Source organism: Cherax quadricarinatus, chromosome 32, assembly GCF_038502225.1.
Source record: "Cherax quadricarinatus isolate ZL_2023a chromosome 32, ASM3850222v1, whole genome shotgun sequence".
Lineage (NCBI taxonomy): Eukaryota > Metazoa > Arthropoda > Malacostraca > Decapoda > Parastacidae > Cherax > Cherax quadricarinatus.
The window spans coordinates 23,828,845-23,844,935 of record NC_091323.1 but is presented as its reverse complement, the minus strand read 5'-3'; the positions used below and the strand labels follow the sequence as shown (position 1 = coordinate 23,844,935).

Here is a 16,091-nt window from a genome sequence, read left to right as displayed (position 1 = left end):
AGCATACATACTGATGCAGTGGTAAATGATGGTGCATCATACAGACTGAACCAGTTGCACAATATTAAGAGGATTGATTTTGCTTGTCGAACGGGTAAAAAAAAAATAAATAATTGGTCAATTAAGTTAGTCTTCTTGATGTAACATGGGGGTACTTTCTCTGTTAGCGCAAGCTGTTGCTCTGTTAGCTGAGGTTCATGCTCTGTTGGCTGAGGTTCTTGTTTTGTTCGCTGAGGTTTTTGCTCTGTTAGCTGTAGCTGTTGCTCTGTTAGCGGAAGCTGTTGCTCTTTACCTTAGCTGTAACTTTCGCTCTATAAGCGGTAGCTGTTGCTCTGTAAGTGGAAGCTGTTGCTCTTTGTAAGCGGAGGCTCTCATTCTCTTATACGAAACAGAATTATTCTGAGGAAGCCAGCAGGAAGAGGATGCTGGTTTTACATCGATAATGAGAGAGAATTTGGAGCAGGAAACTTAAAATTTGAATATTAAAGTATTACAAATAACAAAGAAGAAGCACCATTCAGAGATTTTGTTTAACAGGGATATATGAAGCATGTATGTAGGAGTATTGATGTAAGAGAGAACACTAGACCCTCTGAGAACCTTGATGAGGGACAACACTAGTTATGTGATTGTGTCAGCACTTTAGTTTTTTTATATATTTACCCTCATTCTTCTTAACGTTATTTACACACACACACACACACACACACACAGAAGACTCGCAAATATGAAGGCCTTCCCCTTGCTATAACTTCATCCCAATAGGGTCGGAGACCCTTGGAGCATGGGGCAAGTGTGCTCTAAAGTTCATCAAAGAGCTGGGTGAAAAACTCATCATAGAAAGCAAGGACCACAGGGCGGCCAGCTTTTCTTTCAGAAACTCAGTGTTGCGATCCAGAGTGGAAATGCCTGCAGCATTCTGGGCACGCGGCCCACCACCGGGGAGCTGGACGAAGTATTCGAGATGTAGCTCTGAGTTGTTATCTCTGTTGTTTTACTTCCTATTATATTTTTGTCAATGTATTTTGTCTTTAAATAAAATATCTTTAAAATATTGAAGGGTGGTAGGAGAAAACAGTTTTCAAACAGCTTCAGGGAGAACCTTGAGTTTTCCCTAAAGCAAGTTTATTATTTTCTCTGAGGATGAGGGTCCCCAGGACAGCTCCAGAGGTGGTACCTCCGTCTATATGTATATATATATATATATATATATATATATATATATATATATATATATATATATATATATATATATTGCAGTAAAGATATTTTGCGGGTGATTATGCAGAGAAAAGAAATAGCGCAAAAAGGTGATACAACATACATATTGATGCAGTAGTGAATGATGATGCATTATTCAATATTGTATCACTCAGAAAGTGGTATTAATGTTAATCTTTGGAAATGGATTGGCTCTATAGAATGGATGATAGCACGATTTGCTAACGTTTTGAAGAGGAAGAGTGAGGTAGAGGAGAGGATGGGAATAGGTTGCTCATATAAGACAAGACCTGAGGTGATATACCGATGTCTTGAGGATATTTTAGTAATTGATGATGAAGGCAGAGGAATCCCTAGAACTGTTTTTGTCTGATGTACTTCGTGTGTCAGCGCTAGATGTGGTTGTGACTACATACTACCTCAAACACTTGATTTGTTGTCCAGATAGAAGGTATGTGATTCACCCATTCATTATTGTTTTAATTTGCTAGTGATTATATTTTTATGAGTCTTGATATATACTGATTCACAAAGATAGGCAGGGGAAGAAAATTTGGAAATTAACTACAGTGAGAAACATACTTAATACATGTAAAACAATTGCAAATCAATACGCTTTATTTTTGATAGATGTATAATTTTTATTCCCAGTAATCGCTAATCAAGAATCATGGCCACAATTGATAATGCTACCTATTTTATTTATCAGTGCAAACTGTGTGAATATTTCATGCCTGAATATTAAGTGGTTATGTAGATAAGGTCCAGGTATTTTGAAAAGTATTGAGAAAACTTATGTTATACGAATTTTAAGGAAAGCTGTTATCTTTTCTTTGATAATGTAATATAAACTTGTATGCAAGGATATATTTTAGCTCACTATAGTCTTTGTATGCAAGGATGCAGTATAACTCAGCATTCTGTTAGGAAATGGATGCATTACTTTTTTAGCTAAGCAAGCGCGCCATCTGACTTTCAATGCACTTGGTGTTAGGGTCAACAAGAATAGCGGTTGAGCTGGTGAATTGAAGAGGTTTTATGTACGGTGGGTGAGGAGATTCTATATGTGAGTGTATCTGTGTGTGAAAGTGTGTAAGTGTGCCTTGGAGTGTTTCTGTGTAAGTGTGAATGTGCCTGTGAATGTATATGTGTGTATGTGCAGGTATATAAATGTGCCTGGAAATGTATGTGTGTGCCTTTAAGTACGTGATAAGGGTTGTCCGAAGATCGTATTCTATAATATACGTGTATAACACGTAAGATTGTCTTGTAGAGGTGGGAGTGTGTGACATGACTGGGTGTGTGTGATGTGATTGGAAGTGTTACATGACTGGGAATGTGTGACATGAAAGAGAATGCGACATAACTGGGAGTGTGAAACATTACTGAGAGTGTGTGACATGACTGGGAGTATACATATAAATTCTTGGTAGGGTATATGGTATGTTTTGTGAGGCGGGGCGTCGGTCAGTGAAAGTAAGCTTGCATGAGTGCGCTAAATCAATACTTGAACATCAGTCTCGAAGACGACAACAAACCAAGTGAATGTTGTATTTAGATGTGGAGGTTGATGTGAGGTTGCATGATTGGGTTTACCCGATGTGAAGGGGCAAGACTTTCACATGTTTTACTCTGCTCTTGGGGTAACACTAGAGACCTTGTCATGTGAAAAGTGAAAGCAAGATAATATCAGGCAAAAGGCAAAAAAACAGACTGAAATAGAATCAACAAGTACACGAAGTCGGGAATGGGAAAGACATATACACACAGACACACACGCACACGCACGCACACACACACACACACACACACACACACACACACACACACACACACACACACACACACACACACACACACACACACACACACCAGGAAGTATAAAACGCATGCTATAGGTTGCAAGACATAGAAAGAAAATTCATTAGAGCAGCAAACACAAGAGGCTCAAGTAGACAGAGGAAATAAAAGATAATTTAAATGGCTTGTATTTTCCATAATTTGCGTCAGATCAGTAATAACATTAAAAACATTACCATATTATTATTATTATTATTATTATTAATTATTATTATTATTACTATTATTATTATTATTATTATTATTATTATTATTATTATTATTATTATTATTATTATTATTATTATGTTGTACTACCACACTGAGACTTAAATATACAAAGAGTCCGTTATGTATAGAGAAGTCGATACCTTTATCTGAGGTCCACTGGTTGTGGATAATGTTTACCAAGGCCTCACAAGTTACATTTCCACAAAAGTTGTTGGGTTTAGGGGGAAAAATTAGGATTTAACTGTCAGTATTTCTTCAGAGTTTTAGTATTTGTTGCAGCATGACCATATTGAAAGATAAGTAAGTTTCCAGGCTGGTTTATGTAATGTTAATCACTCTCAGTGTGTGCACTAAATATATATGTTAAACGAGCATGTGACTTGTCAGATGTTATACCCCTGGCTGACACTAGTTGTTAGACGTTATACTATAGTTGACACTAGTTGAGAGTATACCCCTGGCTGACACTAGTTGTCAGATGTTATACTATAGTTGACACTAGTTGAGAGTATACCCCTGACTGACACTAGTTGTCAGATTTTATACTATAGTTGACACTAGTTGAGAGTATACCCCTGGCTGACACTAGTTGTCAGATGTTATACTATAGTTGACACTAGTTGAGAGTATACCCCTGACTGACACTAGTTGTCAGATGTTATACTATAGTTGACACTAGTTGAGAGTATACCCCTGGCTGACACTAGTTGTCAGATTTTATACTATAGTTGACACTAGTTGAGAGTATACCCCTGGCTGACACTAGTTGTCAGATTTTATACTATAGTTGACACTAGTTGAGAGTATACCCCTGACTGACACTAGTTGTCAGATTTTATACTATAGTTGACACTAGTTGAGAGTATACCCCTGGCTGACACTAGTTGTCAGATGTTATACTATAGTTGACACTAGTTGAGAGTATACCCCTGACTGACACTAGTTGTCAGATGTTATACTATAGTTGACACTAGTTGAGAGTATACTCCTGGCTGACACTAGTTGTCAGATTTTATACTATAGTTGACACTAGTTGAGAGTATACCCCTGACTGACACTAGTTGTCAGATTTTATACTATAGTTGACACTAGTTGAGAGTATACCCCTGGCTGACACTAGTTGTCAGATGTTATACTATAGTTGACACTAGTTGAGAGTATACCCCTGACTGACACTAGTTGTCAGATGTTATACTATAGTTGACACTAGTTGAGAGTATACCCCTGACTGACACTAGTTGTCAGATGTTATACTATAGTTGACACTAGTTGAGAGTATACCCCTGGCTGACCCTAGTTGTCAGATGTTATACTATAGTTGACACTAGTTGAGAGTATACTCCTGGCTGACACTAGTTGTTAACTGTTATATTATGCCTGGCACTAATTGTCAGCTGTTATATCATGCCTGACATTGGTTGTCACTGTTATATAATGCCAGATACTAGTTGTCAGCTGTTCGCTTTCTCTGCCTCCAGCCGAGATTTATTATGCACTCGAGGAGCACTAATGAGTCAGGTCTCTCGAGGAACACTCACGAGTCAAGTGACTCAAAGATAACTCACGAGTCTAGCCATGTGGCACTCTCTCAGGTCATTTCTTACTGTCGGCCACCTATTGAAGTAGCTAGGACTACTGATGATAGACCGGATGTTCAAAAATCCCGGATACTCTCTAGAGCCGGACAGTGAATGGGAAGATCGAGGCCGGCCACTCACCATCACCCCCGAAGCCGGATTCGGAAATGGACGCTTGGGGGAGGAAACGAATGAGGGGTCATCGTTTACTCAGTTAATTGGTGTGAAGAACCCATTTCACTCAGGTATTCATGTCCATGTAAGCACAGGTGCACTCTCGCGCTCACAAAGAAAATACCAGATCACAACTATGAAGAGAAAACAAGATGCATATTCATTCTTATATGTATTATTATTATGTTGCACTATGTTATATATATATATATATATATATATATATATATATATATATATATATATATATATATATATATATATATATATATATATATATATATATATATATACTTCCAGGTCACACACTCACTGCATATATATATATATATATATATATATATATATATATATATATATATATATATATATATATATATATATATATATATATATATATATATATGAGTTGAATTATGGGTTCACGCAGTGTGTGTGTGACCTGGAAGTATGTTGTTAGACGGTCCATGTGCTTATTATGACCACAGGTAATAGTAGGTGGTGATCCTTACTGGCTTTATATGATGGTGTCATGGTTCCCTAACTCTGCATGATGAAGCACCATGGTTCATTGACCCTACATGATGAAGCACCATTGTTCACTTACTATGCATGATGAAGCACCATGGTTCATTAACCCTACATGAACCACCACGGTTCATTAACTCTGCATGACGAAGCACCACGGTTCATTGACCCTCCCACTTAGCTATCATCTGCGGTAGAGAGCTACCACTCAGCTGTCATTTACAGTAGAAAACTACCACTACAATAGAGAGCTACCAGTTAGCTGTCATCTACGAGAGAACTACCACTGCGATAGAGAGCTATCAGTTAGCTGTCATCTACGGTAGAAAACTACCACTGCGATAGAGAGCTATCGTTAGCTGTCATCTACGAGAGAACTACCACTGCGATAGAGAACTATCAGTTAGCTGTCATCTACGAGAGAACTACCACTGCGATAGAGAACTATCAGTTAGCTGTCATCTATGAGAGAACTACCACTGCGATAGAGAGCTATCAGTTAGCTGTCATCCACGAGAGAACTACCACTAGGATAGAGAGCTACCAGTTAGCTGTTATCTACGGTAGAGAACTACCACTACGATAGAGAGCTACCAGTTAGCTGTCAGCCACAGTAGAGAACTACCACTGCGATGGAGAGCTACCAGTTGGCTGTCAGCTACACTAGAGAGCTATCACTACGATAGACAGCTACAAGTTGGTCTTCATCATCAATTAGGAATGCTAATTTTACCACCATCAAGACTAGAGTGGCAGAGAAAGTAGTCAGTTGCTTTCTTTTAATTGTCGCTGTTTCATTTTTTTCTTTTTTTGTGAAAGACGTGACGACTATTTTACCAGATCTCTAATTAAATTAAAATTACGTTCCAAAACTTGCTTTAGCTTCATTATTTCACGGTGATTTTTTTTTTTGTAATTTCCTGTCAGTACGTTGTCTTCAGTACTTTCACAATTTTTTTTTTTGGTGTCATATGCACTGTTGTTTTTAGTGTTACTCTAGCATTCAAAGTATTTACTGCAATGTTTTGTTGATTACTCCAGTATTGTACTTAATATCTACTCCAGTATTGTACTTAATATCTACTCCAGTATTGTACTTAATGTCTACTCCAGTATTGTACTTAATATCTACTCCAGTATTGTACTTAATATCTACTCCAGTATTGTACTTAATATCTACTCCAGTATTGTACTTAATATCTACTCCAGTATTGTACTTAATATCTACTCCAGTATTGTACTTAATATCTACTCCAGTATTGTGCTTAATATCTACTCCAGTATTGTGCTTAATATCTACTCCAGTATTGTACTTAATATCTACTCCAGTATTGTACTTAATATCTACTCCAGTATTGTGCTTAATATCTACTCCAGTATTGTACTTAATATCTACTCCAGTATTGTACTTAATATCTACTCCAGTATTGTGCTTAATATCTACTCCAGTATTGTGCTTAATATCTACTCCAGTATTGTACTTAATATCTACTCCAGTATTGTACTTAATATCTACTCCAGTATTGTGCTTAATATCTACTCCAGTATTGTACTTAATATCTACTCCAGTATTGTACTTAATATCTACTCCAGTATTGTGCTTAATATCTACTCCAGTATTGTACTTAATATCTACTCCAGTATTGTGCTTAATATCTACTCCAGTATTGTGCTTAATATCTACTCCAGTATTGTACTTAATATCTACTCCAGTATTGTACTTAATATCTACTCCAGTATTGTAATTAATATCTACTCCAGTATTGTACTTAATATCTACTCCAGTATTGTGCTTAATATCTACTCCAGTATTGTACTTAATATCTACTCCAGTATTGTGCTTAATATCTACTCCAGTATTGTACTTAATATCTACTCCAGTATTGTGCTTAATATCTACTCCAGTATTGTGCTTAATATCTACTCCAGTATTGTACTTAATATCTACTCCAGTATTGTGCTTAATATCTACTCCAGTATTGTACTTAATATCTACTCCAGTGTAGCAATTAATATCTACTTCAGTGTTGTATTTAGTATCTACTCCAGTGTTGTGTTCAGTGCCTACCCAGTGTTGTGCTCAGTGCCTACCCAGTGTTAAGTATCTACACCAGTGTTAAGTGTCTACCAAGTGTTGAGTTAAGTGTCTACCCAGTGTTGTGTTAAGTGTCTACCAAGTGTTGAGTTAAGTGTCTACCCAGTGTTGTGTTAAGTGTCTACCCAGTGTTAAGTGTCTACACCAGTGTTGTGTTAAGTGTCTACCAAGTGTTGTGCTAAGTGTCTACCCAGTGTTGTGTTAAGTGTCTACCCAGTGTTGTGTTAAGTGTCTACCCAGTGTTGTGTTAAGTGTCTACCCAGTGTTGTGTTAAGTGTCTACCCAGTGTTGTGTTAAGTGTCTACCCAGTGTTGGGTTAAGTGTCTACCCAGTGTTGTGTTAAGTGTCTACCAAGTGTTGTGTTAAGCGTCTACCCAGTGTTAAGTGTCTACCCAGTGTTGTGTTAAGTGTCTACCCAGTGTTGTGTTAAGTGTCTACCCAATGTTAAGTGTCTACCCAGTGTTGTGTTAAGTGTCTATCCAGTGTTAAGTGTCTACCCAGTGTTGTGTTAAGTGTCTACCCAATGTTAAGTGTCTACCCAGTGTTGTGTTAAGTGTCTATCCAGTGTTAAGTGTCTACCCAGTGTTGTGTTAATTGTCTACCAATTGTTGTGGTGTCTACCTAGCGTTAAGTGTCTACCTAGTGTTGTGTTAAGTGTCTATCCAGTGTTGTGCTAAGTGTCTACCCAGTGTTGTGTTAAGTGTCTACCCAGTGTTGTGTTAAGTGTCTACCCAGTGTTAAGTCTCTACCCAGTGTTGTGTTAAGTGTCTGCCAAGTGTTGTGTTAAGTGTCTACACCATGTTGTGTTAAGTGTCTTCCCAGTGTTGTGTTAAGTGTCTACCCAGTGTTGTGTTAAGTGTCTACCCAGTGTTGTGTTAAGTGTCTACCCAGTGTTAAGTGTCTACCCAGTGTTAAGTGTCTGCCAAGTGTTAAGTGTCTACCTAGTGTTGTGTTAAGTGTCTGCCAAGTGTTGTGTTAAGTGTCTACACCATGTTGTGTTAAGTGTCTACCCAGTGTTGTATTTAATACCTACTTGATTGATCTTAGTATATGTTCCACTCTTATTCTTGGTATTCACTAGAGTAATGTGTTTAGTGTCTTTATTTATCCATATATTGTATCTATAAATGTATCGTGCGCCCAGGAGTGCATTTTGAAATCTTGTATAAGCCTTCCTCATGGTACTTTTTTGTTGTTATCAGTGAAAGTTCTTTCTCCCTCAGGCAATTGTACAATACTCAAGGTGGGTTTTGCCTTAGCTTTTGCATAATATAAAACTTTTTTTTTTTTTTTTTGGTTACTTTCAATTTTGCTGACGACTTTTTATTCTGTTTTTCCAAGATATTTCATTGTCTTTTTTTCTTCAGTTCATTGTTTTTTTGTTTTCCGATCTTGTATTTCTATTCGTTCTTAAAGTCTACAACCTAGGACTGGTTCTGTGACTTTTTGCCTCCGCCTATAATGGAAGCATCGTTCTCTTTCTAACTTCAATTTCCTTTTTCTTTTTTTGTCTTAATGGTATTATTCTGAAGTATGTTGTTCCTAGTGGCACCGCATTCTTCCTTTATATATTACTCATACTATTTTCCTGTATATTTCTATAAGATTTTTATTTTATGATTAATGTAGGGTTTGTTTATTATCTTGCACATCTAGGTATATATTTAGAGTACAGGTGCTTGTTATATCACAGGTAGAAGCCTGTATTTTAGAGTACAGGTGCTTGTTATATCACAGGTAGAAGCCTGTATTTTAGAGTACAGGTGCTTGTTATATCACAGGTAGAAGCCTGTATTTTAGTGTACAGGTGCTTGTTATATCACAGGTAGAAGCCTGTATTTTAGAGTACAGGTGCTTGTTATATCACAGGTAGAAGCCTGTATTTTAGAGTACAGGTGCTTGTTATATCACAGGTAGAAGCCTGTATTTTAGAGTACAGGTGCTTGTTATATCACAGGTAGAAGCCTGTATTTTAGAGTACAGGTGCTTGTTATATCACAGGTAGAAGCCTGTATTTTAGAGTACAGGTGCTTGTTATATCACAGGTAGAAGCCTGTATTTTAGAGTACAGGTGCTTGTTATATCACAGGTAGAAGCCTGTATTTTAGAGTACAGGTGCTTGTTATATCACAGGTAGAAGCCTGTATTTTAGAGTACAGCACATACAGCAGGGTCCCGCTTTATAGCGTTTTGCTTTACTTTATTTCGCTAATGCGACGGTTTTCAGTTATACCCATTCTTCATATTTCCAGACTTCCTACATTAGCTATATTCACCACCAACTATAAGCTGAGGACGAAAATATTTTAAGGTAAGTAATGTGTATCTTTTTTAGGCCTAGATCTATTGCTCACTTAATATATAATAGTGTAAACATGTTGTCAGGCTTTCATATGTATTTGAAAGTGAAAAAAGCCTGTTTCACTTTACAGTGGTTTTCGCTTTACAACAGTAGCCCGAAACTTAACTTGCTGTATAAGCGGGTCCTGTTTGTATAGTTGAGATGTTTGCCTTATGAACATTTAACGCTTATAATTAGTTGGCAACACTTGGAATGTCAAGGACGGGACAACACAGTGTTCGATTACGATGACCTGGGTTGTATCTATTAGCGCTAATTTAACCCCTGCTCTCCATTCATTTTCCTTTCTCAGTCCCACTCTCTTCTTTGCACCTTCTCTCCTTGTGAAGTTGCTTCAAGAGGGAATGTGATATAGCTACAGTCTTTGTCCAGCTTTTTTAATACTGGCTTTACTGTCTCATCTATTAAGAAGTCTTGATATACCTCTGCGCTTTATTTCCACTGCTGTTAAAAAGTACTTACCTGGGATTTTATTAAACCCGTTCCCTAAAGCCAATTTTATTGATCTAAAATTGATTTTTATATCAGGATATATATAATAAGTTACTTTGAGGTGGGGACTGAGCACCGGAATTGTTAAGAAAGACGGGAATGGCAAGAGGAAAGGAAACTGTATCCAGCCTCCATGAACAGAGGCGAGACTAAAGTCCTGTTAAGCTCTGAAGGAAAACTTGTGAATTATCTGTAAGTTTACTTATATGTCAGTCTAGTTAGTATTCCATTACTTATATAGTTGGATAACAGATGATTGTAATAACCCCCATATAATGTAATATTAGCCACCCCTTCCAATAACCTTGTCCCAATGGTACTTTGCCAGTAAATGTTGATTCCCCATACCTTCATATTTGTGAAATCATCGTAATTCCTTTATACATATATAAAGTACTGATCAAGAGGAGTTTAAATGATGAAATTACTCTTTTGGGAGTTAAAGAGAAAGCGCACATCCCCCGGAATCACATCCTTTCCTCTCATTTTCCTGTCATTTTTCTAACTTATTCTATCTTTTCCCTTTTCACCATAACATTTGACGTGACACATTTGACATTTCGTGAACCAGATCTGAACCTGTCTTCAGATATCAGATACTTGATTATCTTGCATGCCTTCCATGTTGGTGGGAAGGCAAGCCTCTCTTGCTAAGCGTGAACGGTGGTCAGCCATCTACCAGGGCAATAATTAGCTGTCGACGTGGGCAATAACAAGATATCTACCTGGGCAATGATAAGCCATCTACCTGGGCAATAACAAGCTATCTATCAGGTCAGTAATTAGACATCTACCTGGACATTAACGAGCCATCTATCAGGGAAAAGAGTTTGCTCTCTACCTGGACAATGATGAGCCATCTACAAGGGCAATAATAAGCTATCAACGAGGACAAAAAAATAAGCCATCTACTAGGGCAATTATTAGCCATCTACCAGGATAATATTTAATCATATGCCAGAAACTGGCATCCATCTACCTGAACAATAATTAACCATCTAACTGGGCAGTAATTAGCCGTCTATAAAGATCAATAGTCAGTCATCTACAAACGGTAATAGTCAGCCGTCTATAAGGAGCAATAATCAGCTATCTACAAAGGGCAATAGCGAACCATCTATAAAGGGCAGCAGCCAGCCATCTATAAAATGCAATAGCCCACCATCTATAAAGGGCAACAGTCTGCCATATACAAAGGGCAATAGTAAGCCATCTACAGAGGGCAATAGTGAGCCATCTACAAAGGGCGATAACTAGCCAGCTATAAAGAGCAATAGTCCGCCATCTACGAAGGGTAATACTCGGCCATCTGCCTGGCAGGTGATGGCATATGATCCATGAAGCCACATGTATGATACAGGTGGTGACACATCACAGGTGATGGGTGGGGAGTGAGGCATGTGGGTGCATACCGCGTGTGAAGCAGGTAGGCGCGTGCCGCATGTGAAGCAGGTGGGCGCGCGCTGCGTGTGAAGCAGGTGGGCGCGTGCCACTTGTGAAGCAGGTGGGCGCGTGCCGCGTGTGAGGCAGGTGGGCGCGTGTCGCGTGAGTGGAAGCATCACCTTATGACTCTGGTGTTCGTGTTATTAACAGTACTTAAGGTTCCATCATGACTGGTCTCCTCCCTGCCTCATCTTCCACTCATATTAAATGAAATGTTTGTCTGTCGTACGTTTCCGGACTGTCTGTACGATTTGCTTGAGAGTCGCTTGCTTGAATGTAATGCAGTTTGTTTAACATTCCACATACTATAGAACAGGGAGACACTGTAGCAGACCTAATAGCTTGCCCCAGCAGACCTAATAGCTTGCCCCAGCAGACCTAATAGCTTGCCCCAGCAGACCTAATAGCTTGCCCCAGCAGACCTAATAGCTTGCCCCAGCAGACCTAATAGCTTGCCCCAGCTAGGTTCCACTCACTCCCCATCATTCCAGCTTGTGTCTCTGTGATACCTGTCCTCAAGGTCGCTTAAAGAATTCATTTACTCGACGCTTTTAGCATTTTTTCCTTTCCTACACAACTCTTGTTGACACTTGCGTATAACGTGTTTGTTAATGTACCACACACCTCGTGTTTGTTCCTGTACCACTTCTTTTTGTCCCTGCACCACTTGTGTGTGTTCCTGTAACACTTCTGTTTGTTTCTGTACCATTTCTGTTTGTTACTTTACCCCCCTTTGTTCCAGTTCCACTTCCGTTTGTCCTTATACCACCTCTGTTTGTTCCTGTACTACATACATCTGCTGTTTGTTCCTGTATATGCGTCCTTTTTGTTTCTCTACAGTACATCTGTTCATTTGTATCCTGTTGGTTCATGTACCACAAAAGTCTTTATTGGTTCTTCCATTACCACATATATGTATAATATTTGTTTCTATAAAACATACCTAAATGTTTTTCCGGTACTGTATACCTATAAGGCGTTTTTAGTATACGACATACCAAGTGTATATGATGTTTCTATACAACATACCTCCATGGTGTTTGTTTATATACAACATACTTATATGTTGTTCTTATATTAGTCAGTGAGAAAAATATGCGGTAAAGTTTAGTTTTAAAACCGGTTCTTTATATGTATAAACTGCAAGGCAATAAAGTTCTCCATAGACCGAAACGTTGTCACGATGAAAACGTGGTCTGTACCTGTGTCTTTTCTTCACCTGTGTCACTGTTGGGTTGAGGACAACTGCAGCATGATGCAAGTGCACCACTTTCCTCCAGATAACACGTGGGAAAATATTACGTGGGATTTGTTGTTGGTGGTTGAGTGTCATGTTCTTGGCATTAACGCAACTCTAACCTACCTTTAGGTGTGCTCACAAATATGTGGATGTAGGGGTCGGGTCTCAGCTCCTGGCCCAGCTTAAGTGCTAGCTTGCTGTTTGTGTGTGTGTGTGTGTGTTTACATTTGCGTGCGTGTGTATGTGTTTGTGTGCATGTGTGTATATGTGTACTTGCCTATTTGTGGTTTGCCTGGGTCGAGTGTGTGTGTGTGTGTGTGTGTGTGTGTGTGTGTGTGTGTGTGTGTGTGTGTGTGTGTGTGTGTGTGTGTGTGTGTGTGTGTGTGTGTGTGTGTGTGTGTGTGTGTGTGTGTGTGTGTGTGTGTGTTTGCGTTTGCGTGTGTGTGTATGTGTTTGTGTGCGTGTGTGTATATGTGTACTCGCCTATTTGTGGTTTGCCTGGGTTGAGTGTATGTGTGAGTGTGTGTGTACTCACTCACCTATTTGTACTCACCTATTTGTGGTTGCAGGGGTCGAGTCTTAGCTCCTGGCCCCGCCTCTTCACCGGTTGCTACTGGGCCCTCTCTCTCTCCCCGCTCCATGAGCTTTATCAAACCTCGTCTTAAAACTGTGTATGGTTCCTGCCTCCACTACGTCATTTTCTAGGCTATTCCACTGCCTTACAACTCTATGACTGAAGAAATACTTCCTAATATCTCTCTGACTCATTTGTGTCTTCAACTTTCAATTGTGGCCTCTCGTTTCTGTGTCCCCTCCCTGGAACATCCTGTCTTTGTCCACCTTGTCTATTCCACGCAGTATTTTATATGTCGTGTGTGTGTGTGTGTGTGTGTGTGTGTGTGTGTGTGTGTGTGTGTGTGTGTGTGTGTGTGTGTGTGTGTGTGTGTGTGTGTGTGTGTGTGTGTGTGTGTGTGTGTGGAGAAACAATAAGTGGGATGCTGATATAAACAAGACCTGACACTCCTTACCTTCATCTCTGGTGTGTTGGTACTCTTAAGAGAAGTAACACTTGATGGCTCGTCTCTGTGTCAGCTGCCTCTTTGCTGCGGTACCTTCTGGTCACTTCACTTGCTCTTTCCTCACTACATATATTTTTCAAACAGTTCCTCTTGGAGGTACACCGGAGAAGTTCTCTAGTCGAGGGTCAGACAGTCACTGGTAAGCCCGAAGTGGCAGTCTGCAACTTATCAGGTGAAGGCGCTGATGTGGTGACCATGGAAACTTAACCCCGTTTTTTTAACTGGGTTTCACCTCTGCCTTTTTCGCTTTGGTTTCTTGATTCACATAACCATGACTTTTATTTTATGAACGAACTACTTTCATTCGTGCTACATTCACTTTGGTATTTCTTTAATTTATCCAGGTAGGTAATTTATTTGATTGTAAAAGCGAAACACTCAGATGATACGAAGCTTGTGCCGACGCTGACGGGGACGACGCAGAAGTGAAGGCGAGAGTGGTTGTGATAGCCCGAGGGGCGAATGAGCAAGTGGGTGAATGGTAGGTGGTGTGGGCTGGTGCTGGCTCGGTAGTGGACCACGTTCACTCTTTACATCGCCAGCAGGGCTTGCTTATACTTGCCACCTTCCCACTCTCCCTTCCTGCCATCTCTCTCTACTCAACCCAACTTACGACTATCACAAGACAGTCCACAACAACCTCGTTTTACTCCTTGGCCTTGCTTTTCTAAGTCCACCTCGAAGCTCTCTTGTTGTTATAAGGGTGTGCGCGCGTGTGCCTGTATGTGCGTGCGTGGGTGCCCGTAGCGTCTGGGACATGTAATTGCAGTGTTCACGGTCATAAGTGGTGTTGCTTTGAACGTTTACTTCACCCTCGTATATAGAAGACCAGTATGCTACATATAAAATTACAATAGGTAGAAAAGTGGTGACCGGCGGTTACATAATTGGTGGATAGGTGACTGGGAGACAGGTAACTCCTGTCCTACCCTCACCTACTGGGAAGGTCAAATAATCCCAGACAAGGGGTGTGAGAACTACCGGGTATTCTTTCCCTGTTGGTCAGCGAGTTAGTGTGAGGCAGTAGGCACAATCAGTGTGTATGTTGATCTCTTATTTTTCACATTTCTCCATCCCATTTTTCCTTCACATACTTTACATTCTACATCACTCTTCTCATCAAAAACCAGAACCTATTGTTTTTGAACTTCTTTAGGAATATGGCGAAGCACTGTGGAATCTTAAATATACATTTCTGGTGAACTTTCACTTTTACTTTACGTGCACTACTAATTCTCTTCTCCGACTGGAAGGGTTAATTAACCTGTCCTGCAAGCGTACTGCAGTAATGGTTATAATCATAACCATAATTTTTAAATGGGTAGACCAGTAAGCCAAGTGAAGGCCTCAGTCAGATGACCGAAAGCTCCGGCTTCGGGTCGTCATATGTCTAAGACCCGTGTCAGGAAACACTTGTCCTGTTTCCTGACACACCTTACCTAACCTAACTTGCAAGCGTTCGGAAACCCAGGTTATGTCTGTTAGGCTCTTTGTGTAGGTAAAGCCGGATATGCCACAAGATATCGCTCACTCCAGCTTCAGTCTTTGTAGCCAACATAACCCATCTCTTATTACGTCATCCACTTCCTTTGGTCACAGTACCAGGACTAATCCTGGAATCACTTTTCCTCTATTCATCCTGTGTGTTTGCTTTTTCTCTCGAATTATTCTAAATTGAATTGATCAGTCGTTGCATTTATATCATCAAATATTTCACCTTTTAATTGAAATATAAACACAAATACAGTATAATGTGATCCTTTATTGACAACGTTTCACCCACACAGTGGGCTTTTTCAAGTCACACACG

General features: G+C 39.5%; 1 protein-coding gene across 1 annotated transcript in view; it reads right to left on the bottom strand.

The window, feature by feature from the left end:
* The window catches only part of LOC128690288 (uncharacterized), a 42,294-nt gene extending 27,405 nt beyond the window's left edge, over positions 1-14,889 (bottom strand). The window contains exon 1 of the mRNA XM_053778897.2: positions 14,231-14,889. Within this exon, the coding sequence (XP_053634872.2) occupies positions 14,231-14,236 (6 nt within the window). The 5' untranslated portion in view covers positions 14,237-14,889. The remainder of the gene's footprint in view (positions 1-14,230) is intronic.
* Positions 14,890-16,091: the final 1,202 nt, after the last annotated feature.